At 34.7% G+C, this 14,021-nt stretch overlaps 1 protein-coding gene across 5 annotated transcripts in view; it reads left to right on the top strand.

Moving 5' to 3' along the window:
* trol (terribly reduced optic lobes) overlaps positions 1-14,021 on the top strand; it is a 197,604-nt gene that overhangs the window by 130,223 nt on the left and 53,360 nt on the right. For all 5 annotated transcript variants that reach the window (XM_087409407.1, XM_087409399.1, XM_087409394.1 and 2 more), the window contains 2 exons: positions 7,105-7,212; positions 13,681-13,797. In XM_087409407.1, coding sequence (XP_087265533.1) covers positions 7,105-7,212; positions 13,681-13,797 — 225 coding nt within the window. The remainder of the gene's footprint in view (positions 1-7,104; positions 7,213-13,680; positions 13,798-14,021) is intronic.

Raw genomic sequence — 14,021 nt, 5'->3', positions numbered from 1 at the left:
TTTCGGATTTCCAAGTATGGAATTCCACACATGGGAAAATTTCGAGTGTGGAATACTCCATATCAATCACACTATATGTATATAGAACATTTAAAATTAAAGTTGTTAATGTTAAATTTGTTTGTAGCATTGACATGCTTAATTTTATATAATTATTTTGATAATCCAACAAAATTATTTTCAGATTTGTATCTAGCTAAATTTTCTCTCACATTTCTTCAACTGCTTGTTAATGCGTTAATAAATTCTCATATACACGTACCAAAGTATCTACATTGCCACGTTCATAATTAATAAATACGGATTATATATTCTGGTGAGATTGTTTAAAAATGAATTTTCGCGCAACATCCGAGCCGGAATAAGATGATAATTTGCGAGAGTGAAATATTAAGTAGGAAAACATCGTGTATGTAAAATAGGCAAATGGGAAAGTTTGCGAGGCTTTTTCACGTCGCGAAGAAGGCAGTTGCCGCCACCCTTGAGTTAACGTTCTGTCCCAAGGACCCATGTTTACAATATACATTTTTATGGGCTGATTCTTTTATAGCTCTTAATCTTAACACGCTTAGAACGGGAAAAGTTTGGAAGTTGCAGTCTTTGTGGTGTTTCAAGTACGCCACGCCTCTTGATCTTTTATACCTGGTTGACGTTGAAAATCAGATAATCGATCGAAGAGAAAAAAATATCGTTCGAGTTTCTTGATCTTTCTGCAAGTCTGCACTATTAATAAATTAAACGGATTTGCATGGAAATAGAGCGATGATAGTCAAGTAAAAAATCAAATTAAATGAAAATTGGTTTAAGAGTGCTATTTGTGTAGTGTTAATTTCTCAGAACAGTTTTGATAGGAGGATTAACACTCATCAGTGCTATATTAAATTAATAATAATATGCTTGCATTGCTCTTAATTTTGTCTCTGTGATTGCTCCTAATTCTAATTCGATTACAAATCTGTGTATGAACTGCTTCAGCAATAGATGATTAAATATTCTTCTTTTTATTTAAAAAAAAAGACGAGTACGATTTTATAAAAAAAAAACGAACGAAACATAAATAATTTTGGCTAATCTAAATGTCCTACAAATACATATACATGATTCTATTACAAATCTATATATATGGAATACTTTGATAATATTTGATGTTAATGAAAATTAAATTTTGATATTAATAGCTGCTGAAAAGAATATATGTACAGATAAGGTTCAAAAATTCCATCATCCAGATTTTCGAGGAAGTAAGAACTTTATTTTTGAAAAACTATAAATTTGTCAAATGTTTATATCAATAGTGTGACCATCATAGTGTGGATTTAAAACCCCCCTGGTGTTAAATTCACATTATATTGGTATTAATGTTAACACCACAGTGAGAATTATATAGACACCACTATTTTTTAGAGCACTATTTTTTATCTTGTATGTCTGTATAATATCTTTGTGTATGTTACGTAATTGAAAATTTCAAAAATAATTCCCGCCGAGTTTCCACTGTACTCGCATTTTTCAATTCCGATCTTTGACCGGCGTGCTCACTAAACTATTTTTTCCCCGCTGTTTATTTCCGATTAACGCGTGCAAAAGACGCACTGTGCACGGAATCGCGCGCAAGGACCTTTTACAAAGACCTCGGCAGCTAAGACGTGCGGGGAAGTTATTCGTGTAATTTATGGCTAGAGTGCCCCTCGACTGCAGCGAGGTCGCAGACGCTGACGTTCTTCTATTTCAAAGTACGCTTCTTGAAGTTGTTATGAGAATACGAAAAGCGTCCAGCGGACGTCTTTGGAACGATATACTGCATCGCTTTCTCAAAAGGCACGACTATCTTGATATAAACTGATGAATATCGACAAACTCTCTTCACTAAAATACGTTAAATATATAATTTGATACCTAATAAACATTGAGATAATACAATGAGATAAATGCAATACAAATTAAATGATTGTCTTTTTTTTATTTTTTATTAACATTAATAATAGCACAAAAACGGTCAATGATAAGAAAAAATATATCATCTTGATGTGTACTAATTTATTACTTCCGGTGGTTAATTCTCGAATGCTTTCGCTGAAAGATAGAACATATTCCTTCCCATGCACGGAACGTCGCGTAATCCAGCAATCTCGCAAATGTGGCGAGCGTTCTATCGACTTAATTGCTTTACCCTCCTTAAATTCACAAGGCAGCGGGAACTTGGCTCGTGTACTTTGCCTGTCAGACTCTGGCTTCTTCGTCGGGAGTAGCGGCATGAGGCGCACCGCGGACCGTACCTTTTCTTTTTGTCACGACCATCCAGTTTTTAGACGTATCGTAACGACGACATTAATATCGCGTGCAACAGCTCGTGCAGCTTTTAACGGAGCCCCGAATGCTCGCGGAAAGCAGCGAGCTGATTGCGGGCGTGCACTTTGAAATAGCAGAATGTAAATTAATGCGCCAAACGGGTTGCGCTACTCTTTGGTATATTACGTTTACGTATTATTAAAACGAGATATTATTTGTCTCATATGTATTGTATACATACCCGTGGATACAAATTTGTTGGTGAATGTGTTTTAAATAAACATCTATTAGTCACAGCCAATTTGTTCGAATAACATCGAGAGAGATTGTGGCTTTATATTTATACGTCGTCAGTAAAACGTATTTTTTATTAATTTTTTTACGACTAGAGCAGCTAAATGCAGTGTATAAAGGATGTTCGAGTAAAAACGGTACATTCTGAATTAATAATGTTTTCCTCGATCCAAATCGCTTCACGATTTATCAGATGTGTATACCTATGGGACACGCTATATTTCTGATGTTACGCTGTTAATACATTGCTCAACATTGTCGATATCTCTCTGATATCACAAACATTAAATATTTAAAGGAACATGATTTTATTTTCGGTACCACGAAGAGTTGCTCTATGGATTTCTCGTCGTCATATTGCGGTTATTCTCATCTCGCGATAAATATTGCATATACATGAGATATGGTGCGTCTAAGTCAAAAGTTCCATTTTTTCCCACAGTAATATTACAAATACTATAAAAATCAAATTACGACTTTTGATATTAATATAACATCTGTTTCTTTTTAAGGAGTGCATTTTACTATATAAGGAATATTTTTTTAAATATAATAACAGCTTATAAAAATTTCATCATTATAGGTTTTGAAATGTGTAAGAAAGAACGGAATATTAAATATAAAAGCACAAAATTAATTATCTGAAAAGGTACACATATAAAATGATATTATTTTTATCTAAAAATTATTAGGAAATACTGAGAGATTAAAGAAGCAGGAATGTCTATATAAATATATTATAATCAAGAGAGTTATATTTTTAATAAAATATATGTTTTGTATAAATTACAAATTAATCTTATTTGATTTAATTAATCTCACAGAATTGTGTGTGTATGTGTGTGTGCGTCGAATTCTGTAATCAAACGTGATCTTCTTAGGGTTCAAGAGCTTCGCGAGTAAGTCGAAACATTCGTACGAAAAACTTGTGAATACAAACGCGAATCATGAAGCACACCGCGAAGTAACCGACCCTTGAGTTTAGGATCCTATTGACTTACGGTTCGTCTATCCGCCGAACAGAGAAGAGACAGAGCGCGCGCTGGTCTGTTTAATGAACAAGCTTGAGCGGTTTGATTTGCATTGCGCACAGTCACGCTCCGCTCGCGGTGCGAATTTCAACGTAGCAGCCTCTGCTACTCGGTGGCCACCTGAGTAACGTGAGATACCTGCACGTTGGCACAGCCCGCCCTGAGACGCGCGTAATGCGCCCGGGTAGAGAACGCTTTAAGGGGCATTCCTGTCGCGCCTGCATCGCGCCGTTGCGTTATCGCGATTCAGCGTCGAGCACTGCCATCGAATGACAGTTTCCTGTGTCAAAGCATACCCGGTCGCTGTTACACAACGTGATCAACCCCCGTGCGCAACCCTCGCCGTCGCCGCCTCTCTCTCTCCTTCCTCACCCTCCCCGACTGCTGCTTTCTTCCATCGAGAGTCGCGCAATTCGAGCGGCAAATGCAATATTGTGGCCTCGCCGCCGAGACACTTGAGACAAAATGGCATGCTTTCGCACGATTTACCCCTTTTTTCCCCCGTAACTTTCAAAGGCTGCACTTCCCGAAAGCTCTTAGATCCTCTTTTCGCGCATCGTTTTACGTGTATTTAATTACGTACATAACTTAAGAGATTCTCCAAATTAAAGCAATTAAATGGACACTTTTTAATACACCCGTTTAAAGTTTCATCAATTTTCATTCAGTTTGCAATGCACGTTTACGTATTATTTCTGCGCGCATATGCAAAAGCTTATTGTAAACTTCAGTTAATAAAAACATAAATGTTTGTTACAAATTTTGGAAAAACATAACATAACTCGGTTAGTTCATATGTATATATTTTATTTTTATTTTCATAATATTCAATATAATTTTTCGAGAATTGAAATTGTAATATAGTTTTAGTCTTTATCTCTCTCTCTCTCTCTCTCTCTCTCTTTCTACTGCTTGTATTTATATAAATAAAATAAATGTATATATATAATATATATATATATATGCACACATATTTTTATTTATCTATTTACTTTATTTTATATACATATAATACATAAACAATTTCTCTCTCGCCATGTAAAATTGTATTTTATTTAGCTTGACGAAGCATCGATAGCGTCACTTCAGTTTTATTAGTCGGAGCCCAGCATCGTGTTTCTTTTTCCTACTCTTTGTGTTTGGTACTTATCAAGTCACTTTTTCTATCGCACGAGTGCCTCTTCGTATTAGTTCGATGGGACAAATGTGAAAACGGGTTGCCGCGTTCGCGGCTCGAGCGGCAAACGCGACTCGGTCATGATCAGTAAGTGGAAACGGACGAGCACGCGTCCAGCCTATGAAATTGGAGTCGAACTTGCGAGTGGGCGAATGTTTATTTGAAATAGGATAGCCGGCGAACGATTGCACGCTCCTGATTTCGAAACCCGAGGGGACTCGATCATTGAACGAGCCAGGACGAGAGGCTAACGAAAAAATTGCGTCCGCTGTTTGCGGTCCGGCTGTGTATCATTCGGAGACAATTAACAATTGACTTTGTGCGATACGAGAAGAGTTGAAGTGGAGAAGAATGAAATTCTAGTAATGAAAACAATATCCGTTAAAATTAAATGCTATCCAGAATTGAAGTAATTTGTATAAAATTTTTTTCAATAATTATCTTATAAAAGAATAATCTATTTCCCAAACTGTTATTGTTTCTGATTCTGTAAATATTAGGTATGTAATTTCCACGACTTTTTTTCAAAAATATATCTGTTAATACTAAAGCTACAAACATTTCAATCGAAGTATGTATTTGCTTTTCGAATCCATTACTTTTTGCCATCTTTCGGAGATATTATGTAGATATTATATAAATATTATATTGTTTGTATATTATACAGATATTACGGTAAAAGAATACTTCGCAACGCGATTTATCAAAATCATATTTAATTTTTTTAATCAATCTTGACACGTTTTTTCCGATACAGTATTGTCTTCGTAAGTTTCACAAATTGTTTTAGTTGTTCAGTGGCGGCTTTACCGCAATGAAAATAGTGAAGGTAATGGCGAATATATGCATTTTTTTATTTATTTTTAATTAAACTAAAATAAACACAGAGAAAAAAAATTGTTCATTTGATTATATTAATTTAATTCATCTTTCCTATATATTTTTTGTTGGAGAATGTATGTATTTAAATCAAATATAATATATTTGACTCTTCAATACATATATACTTCATAAAAAATATACATACACATATATATATAAACGATCTAAATTAATTTAATCAAATAAACAATTTTTTCTCAGTGTAGTTAAATGTTTAACTGCGGATTGTTATGTAACTTTTGAAACTAGATTGATCAATCTTACTAATGAAAAAGTTGGGCGCGAAAATTTACACTGTTGTTATAGTACTATTTGAAATTGCAATAAAAACAAATTGACAGGCTCCAAAAACTAAATCAATCAAATATTATACCTATGAGAGTCAAACACAGAGTGTTTATGTGTAAAAAATTTATTTAATTAATATAATGTGACAATAGACATAATAAAATTAAACATTGATAACATCAATCACAATTATTCTTAAAGCTCAGTTTGTAATTGTATGATTTATTAATATTTAAATTTATTATATTGAATGTTATTAAGATATTGAAAAGGATCCGCAATAGGATCGAAACGTCTATTATCACATTATATACTAATTGAATAAATTCTTTATACGTAAACACCCTGTGTGTTTGGCTCTCATAGGCATTTGGTTGATTTATTTAAAATGAATCGTGGAAATTTATTTATGTATCTAATAATTCAAAAATTTTCTTATCTGGCCGAATGAATCCGTCTGATTGGTGAAAGATCGAATTGTTTATTATGTTTTTTCCTCGCGATCTTGTAAAAATCATGAAACTCGTATGATTCACGGTATTAAAAACGGCGCATGTTAAGAAGAAAAATGAGATCTATGACGCGTCTATGCAGCAAAGCGCTATCCGATCTACAACCTCTTATCTTGCAACCTTATCCTTGTCTCTTACGGCCACTGCTTCACCTTTGAAATATTATCCGCCGCTACGTACGATCTTCTCAGAATTTATATTAAACAAACGACTCCCATTATTGGTTTATTCGTGTGTTAGGTAAGGTAGGATCAATTCAGTGAATCTCGCTCAAGAACGCGAGTCTCTTTTCACGGCTCTAAGCTAACGTAACTCGCTTACATGCAATATCAACCTGAGAATACCTTCTTGTTTTGGAATACCTTCTTGTTTTGGAAAAAAATCAAATCTAACGTTTGATGGCTGAGAAGGATCGAATGAATTATCGGAAAATACGCCTGAATTTGAGATCAAAGAATCAAATACCTCTCTGTCGTCTAATTAATGTCCATAATGTGCTATATTCTAATGTATCATAATTACAATTATCGGGTATATTTTTAGAAATTGATAATAAAAATATTGTAATTTTAATTTTGACAATAATGACAATAATTTTTGTATATAATAATCGATTTCTTTCTGTGTACAGCTTGCTCTTCGACCGAGTTCATATGCAGAAATGGGCAATGCATCGACAGTAACAGATACTGCGATGGCATGCAAGATTGTCACGATGAATCCGATGAACACAATTGCCGTAAGTATCGTTTCCACATCTGAAAGATGATCGCCTGCACTCATCAGTTATTTGCATGCGCATGCAGTTTGGACTTGTAACGGTGATATCGCGCATTGCTGCGCTGCGATTGTAGCTGCTTCAGAATTCGTCTTCGTCTTTTTTCCTAAACATCTTTTAATAAGGCTATATATGGCACATAAAAAAACGTAAACAGTAAGACATAAGCAATATATGTGTGTATAAGCAAAAAACTTTTTGCTACATCATTATTTTTATATTTTTATTGTGATTGACCGATTCGCTTACGCCTTACATTTTACATTTTTTTTGTGTACCACGGCCTTTAATGTATTGGTAACTATGTTAGTTAATTTTGAAGTAATATTGCACTTTTGTGCGTCCTTAGAAACAACTAAAAGGCTTATTATAACAGTGGGCTAATCCACATTTTATACAAACAGAGAATTAACTCTAACATTAAAGATTAGGAAACAACCCATAGTAAGATCTAAGGGGATGTCCTCTGAATATCTTAAGAATGATTCCCAGGATGTTTCTTGGATAAAGTGTGCTGCATGGGAATGGATTACCTCACAAAATGTGGATTATTCCACTAGTAATAAACCCTTTTATTTTCAAACGATTAAACTTTCTTATACAAGTCGCGCAAATTGTCGTTAATAATTCAGAACACTATTTTTATACATTTTCAAGATAGAGATCTATTATTTTTATATTTCAAACTCATAAATATCGTATTTTTATTTTAAAAGAAAATAGAACTCGATTATGAATGAGCTTTCTACAATAAGCCATTACCTAAGCTTAAGTCTTAAATCATAAGAAACCAATCACAGTCGATTATTCTTCTCACATTCGACTATGACTGGTCAATTTTTTGACGGCTTGAAACTTAAAACTTATGTAAGTCCGGATCAACTTATGTAAATCCGGACAATAAGTGCTTTAAGCCTTAAACCTTAAGAAATTGACCAATCAATTATAGTCGAATGCGAGAAGACTAATTGACTATGATTCCATTTCTTATGGCTTAAGGCTAAAAACCTACACTGTTAGAAATGTAACCACGAGCTTCCTTACATGTGAACTGAAGCTCGTGGTTATGAATGAAATTAAAAGTAATGAATAATTTAACTGAAAATTAAGTTACAATAATTACTTAAATATAATATTTTTATAATTTAAATATAATAAACGCGTACATTAAATTTATGAAATTTAATATACTTTCAATAAAATTTTATGAAAAGTACAATTAAATTTCATAAATTTTCATGAAAAATGCATTAAATTTTATGTATATGTACACAAATATACTTTTGAGTTATAAATACATTAAATTTATAATGTAATGTCACAAAATTAAGTTCAAATTGTGTAACTTAAAATTTAATGAAATTTGAGAACATTTCTAACAATGTATTGTATTATACAATATATCCGGGTTAATGGCTTATTGTAAAAAAAAAAAAAAAAACCAGAAGGCGCTTCTTATAACGCTAATATGGAGGTATTTCACGCTAATTGCGTGAGCGGAAATAAGTTTTGTAATAAGATCGTTCTCGCACGTACGAATCTATAAGACCTGTGTGTGCTGATAAAGGTATCTTCATGAACTGATATTGGCGACGCCTTTGCACGTACCGATTTTATTTATCGCTAGCGAACGCCGCACGACAGATTTGCATGCGACTGCGCCGGAACTAATGGTCGCGGGCTGGTCCCGGCGTATTACGATGAGCTCAATAATTATAATAACTGTGACAATAACAATAGCGTGCTCGGGGAAAGAAAAAAAAAATACGGCAGTGGTTGTGACGATGGCGTTCTTCGGCCTCGTGTTTAAGGCCGTTGCACCCGTATACTGCATCGACATTCGTTTTCTCTCTTCGTTCAACCCTGTCTGCCAACCCCCTCCCCCTCTCTCGCTACCCTTTTCAACCTCAGCTTATTATTTCCGTCGTCTTTTGCAGAGGCATGCTTCGTGGTCGGTCCGTCCGTGTACGACCGCGTGCACATCGCTAACTTATTCTCAGTCGTTAAAAGGCATAATTTAAAAAAAATCGAAAACATTTTACATGATCGATAGGTCGTGATTCGAGCGAGAATGCTTGCTTTGTACACACAGAAAAATGCATACTATATGCAGATAGTAATTATTTGTTTTAAGTATTTTATAGGTTCATATATCCTTAAATATATCACAAGTTTATCTTAAACGTCCAAGTGATTCAAAATATATTCTGAATCCTAATAAATTTAATACTTCAACAAGAGAGAGAGAGAGAGAGAATTATAAAATTAAATTAAATTAAATCAATTTACTTATTATATAAATAATTTTCTACAAAATTTTATAATATTCTTAATAAAAAAAAAGTAATTTCTTGTTTTGAATACATAAAATAAGAGTTTCACTTTCTCTTCTCTCTTTAAAATTTAATTTGTAATAAATACATTTTAAGACTATTATCAAGAAAATATTCTTTGTTAATAATAATCGTTGCTCGAAAGAAAAAAAAATTAATTAAGTAATCACTTTTCTTAACAGTAGAATGATATTTTTCTGTGTGTAGAAGTACAACGCGAAAAATTAAATCAGCATGACATAGTTATTATGTGCTTTTAATTTTTATTAAGTATATAAATCATCTTGAAGGTTGATTAAAGAAACGGTTAAAGGAATCATCGTGATATACAGTCTTTATGTCGTAATGTAAGAAACATTGCACGGGTAACCAGTTCGAATTATTTCACAGTTCATAAACACGCTGCAAATTGCGATTTTATGCGGCAATAATCCATTAACGGAAATAACTAATGAGAAACAACGCGTTTGATGACGCATGTCATGTTTATGTGATTTTACGACGTTTACGCGTCCATTTGTAAATGCTAACGTCATGATAGTAACAATTGTGACGCACGAATGTATCAATGGAGAATTGACTGCCGATTTCTTATTCATCTTCTCGTATAACTTTACTGCACATCTCATCAGCGGCTGCACGAATGTCGTTAGCGTAGAAGCGCGGAAGACGATTAAAAGGAGAGAAAAAAAAGATTAGGCACGGAACACCCCTCGTCCCCCGGCAAATCTGGGATGGCCCCCTGTCGAACGAGATTTACTCGCGTTTATTAATCCGCCCTAATAACCGGCCGCAATTTTAATCCGACGTTAATCTCCCATGGGCCGTCAGCCGAACATCGCGCCAGGCCCTTCCATCATGGCTCTGTCCCGGAATTTCGCATTTTCACCGCTTTAATCCAATTTTGATTCGTGACAAGAGCGTCGCACGTCCGCCGAACTTCTCCGCCGCTCTGCGAAAATCGGTCACGCCGCGGAATCGTGTCAAGCTATATGGCGAGAGTCATCATCCCCTGTAAATCCACGGCACGAGATTATGTTTGTTTCTCGCTGTTCGTCGACGACGTTACGTTACGCCAGCGAGTGATATTTTTCGCGACGCGCGCTTATTTTGACGAATCCGAAAGTTTTAATGGCCTCAACAAAATTCGTTAGAAGACATCACTGGCTGCGTTCAACACAGAAAAAGCAATTGCAACTGCTAAGATTCTTTAATATTCTAAATATATTAAGAAATAAAATGGGCTAATGGGAATTAACGCTTTAAGTCTTGTGCGATTAATTAATTATAAAAAGCATTTTATCCGAATCGAAAATATATCTATTAAAAATACGATACAAAGATAATACACTTTTTAAATTCTTTGGAGTTAAATTCTCACTCTAAAGAGTGAAAAATGAACCAGTCTTGAAAAGAAGTGGTTTAATTTTCAATCTTCAAGAGTGAGATTTCACTCTTCAGAATGAGCTTCCACTCTAAAAGTTTTAGAGAGTACGCGTTTCGGCTAACCTTCTAGCCATCTTCAACAAACGTTAACACAAAGAAGTTAAAATACAAATAACATACAAATAAAATACAAATACAAATATGCTTAAGATCTATTACTGTACATCTTTAGCAATGGTGCTCATGGGGCAGTTAATCATTTCTTCATTAGAGAATAATTTTGAATCAGTTGAAAGATTGGATGATACAAAATGATCGCTTAATATTATTAAAACATAAACGGTGAGCATACTTTCGAAGCGCAATTTAAAAAAAAATTATGTATAATAGCAATAATAATAATAATAATAATATGCAATATAAATCGCAAGTCCAGTAATAAAATAAGAATTGTAGTCAAAGTGTAACACAAAGTGATCATACATCAAGTAAGATTGAAAAGTAATAACGAAATATATAAAAATGAACTTGCCATGTCGAAGTTTAAACTTAAATTCTTGAATATGATTCTTAGCTCCTTCATAGATCTAAACATATAAATCATTCATATTAAAGAATCTTACAATAGTTGGGAAATTGCTTCTTCTGCTAAACGTAGCTATTGTCATGTATTTATCGTCACGCAAAGAAAATTTACACTGTATCATATCTTGAGTAATTCAAGATTATTTTGGTTTATCTGATTCAGCAGTTAAACCGTTAATTTCTCGAACGCGTACGAGGGATCATTTTTAAACTATTCTGAAGCGTGAACGAATCGCCTCGAGCATCGAGCTCGTGAGCGGATTATTGAACTCGCGGCTCGTTTGCAATTCAATCGTCAAATGGGTGAGGCTTCGGGGCAGGCCTTGAACTTAAGATGATCTCAGAAATTGCAACATCTCCCATCGGTTTCTCAACGACTCAGCGTGCTGTCTCATACCCGTTTCCGCGTCATCTCACGATGATCTAAGTCCGTTATTTCTCTCTTTGTGACAAATTGAAATGAAAAAAAAAAAAACAGATTTTCTGAACATTACGTTACAGTAGTTGTGATTGACTGATCTCGCAATCAGTCATATTAATCGTTATCAACTCCTGTCGCGAAAAATTGACAATAAATAAATTTTTTATAATTGATAGCTCTCACTCTATTCAATGACAACTAAACGAGTATAACTGAAACTTCTGTAATCCTATGTCACCGCTTCACTGGATGGGATGAGATGTGAATTATTTATTTCGCATTGCGGTTTGAACATTTGATAAAGTGCCATTTTATTTTTCCGTAATTTTTCGGTCCTGGTTTCCATCGCTCTGGGTTTTTTTTTTTTTTTTTTTTTTTTTTTGTAATAGCCGATTAATTTTTCTACGCGGCCTGAATACTTCAGCGTGATGATCGCGATGAATATTTGGGTAGAAGAGATCAAATTTGAGCACGATTGTGCGAAACATCATTACGTGAGATGTAACACCACTCTTCTCTTTCCTTTCCTCTCAAGCTTTATGTGGAAGATAACTTAGCGTTTACCAGGAAAGTGTTGGGACTTTTATTTCTGTTGCTTTCGCTCGTAAAGAACTTTCCACTACGCTTCAATCGCGCTATCCCTTGCGAATTCGCGTGACTTACGTCTGTCCACGTATATATTTCGTCTCTGCGTGTATTCGTGCAATAATAGTCGTCGACGCGGTTAAATGTAAAGGTAACTGTTGGTCGTCACGCAGTGTCCTTTCGCGGGCAAGCAGGTTCTTTCATGTTCTTCCATCGTTAACTAATTGCCGCTGTAAATTAGAGTACGGCAGGAAGGAGTACGACGATTGACGTAACTCCTCGTTCATTTATAATCTCTTCCGTGAAATTTCCTCAAATACGTGCTAATTAATGGCCTAGTCACTTGGGTGTACTTAACGCGTTTCGCTCGGTCACTAATTAGTTCATCTTAAGAAACTCTTTCCATCCTATCTTATATCATCGCGCCGCGATCCCACGTTAGAATTGTTATTTTGTGTTCTTCAGTTCGGATTACTTTGGCATATATATCTCGGGGTCTATCTTTTTTAACTACACTCTCTGTATGTTTAATATTTCGTGAAGCAGTATGAATATTTAGACTTTAGAAAATTGGCGGAAACATGATATTATATTCTCTAATTTTTTTAGAATAAAATATCATTCTCAGAGTGAAATCTCATTCTTAAAAAGATTGAAAAATTCTGCCATTCTTTTTCAAAAATAGCAAAATTTATTCACTCTGTAGAAGTAAGATTCCACTCCAAAGAATTTAGAGAGTATAAGAGACGAATGTAGCTAAGCAAAACAGACGTAAACTTTGCGTTGCTTACTTGCTTCCTATTCACTTATGTGAACAAGTGAACTTAATTTAAATATCTATTCTTTTCTTAAACATTATTCTTGAACATTACTTCGGAATGCAGCTTAATTTATTCGTCAACGAAATTGTTACTCGTTACCGACAGTCATTGTGCTTCCTACATCATTGTATCTCAGTGTTACGTCCATTCAGCAATGTATGCCTAATCTTCGTCAGCGTTATTCTCTCAACTGTGTTTGTACGTGTCATCTCTCAAATTGACCTGCATCAGTCGAGTCATCAGTGCCGTTCTCGGCGACATAAATCTTCCCAGATTAGCCTGAGTGCAATTCTTACAGCCTGCAAGGAAGACCAATTCGAATGCGCGCCTGGTTATTGCGTGCCCTTATCACGGCGCTGTGACGGATACACGGACTGTATCGGTGGAAGGGACGAACAAAATTGTTACAACATGAGTACGAATTATCACTATTTACTCCAATCAGCTGCGAAACGGCACACTCAGCGCGAAACATGTAAATCAGTCGGCGTTGGAATAACGTGGTCGTAGATGTGGCACATCTGCGCACGAAATAGCCTTTACGTTTGCCAAGAAACTCATTTGACTCGTTAAACTATTTAACAAGAAATGTCGCGATAAATTTTTTGCTATTATGAGTATCAAATTGCGTACATCGTG

Source organism: Acromyrmex echinatior, chromosome 1 (assembly GCF_024713525.1).
Source record: "Acromyrmex echinatior isolate Ae372 chromosome 1, ASM2471352v2, whole genome shotgun sequence".
In the NCBI taxonomy this organism is placed as follows: domain Eukaryota; kingdom Metazoa; phylum Arthropoda; class Insecta; order Hymenoptera; family Formicidae; genus Acromyrmex; species Acromyrmex echinatior.
This window is presented reverse-complemented; position numbering and strand designations above follow the sequence as displayed.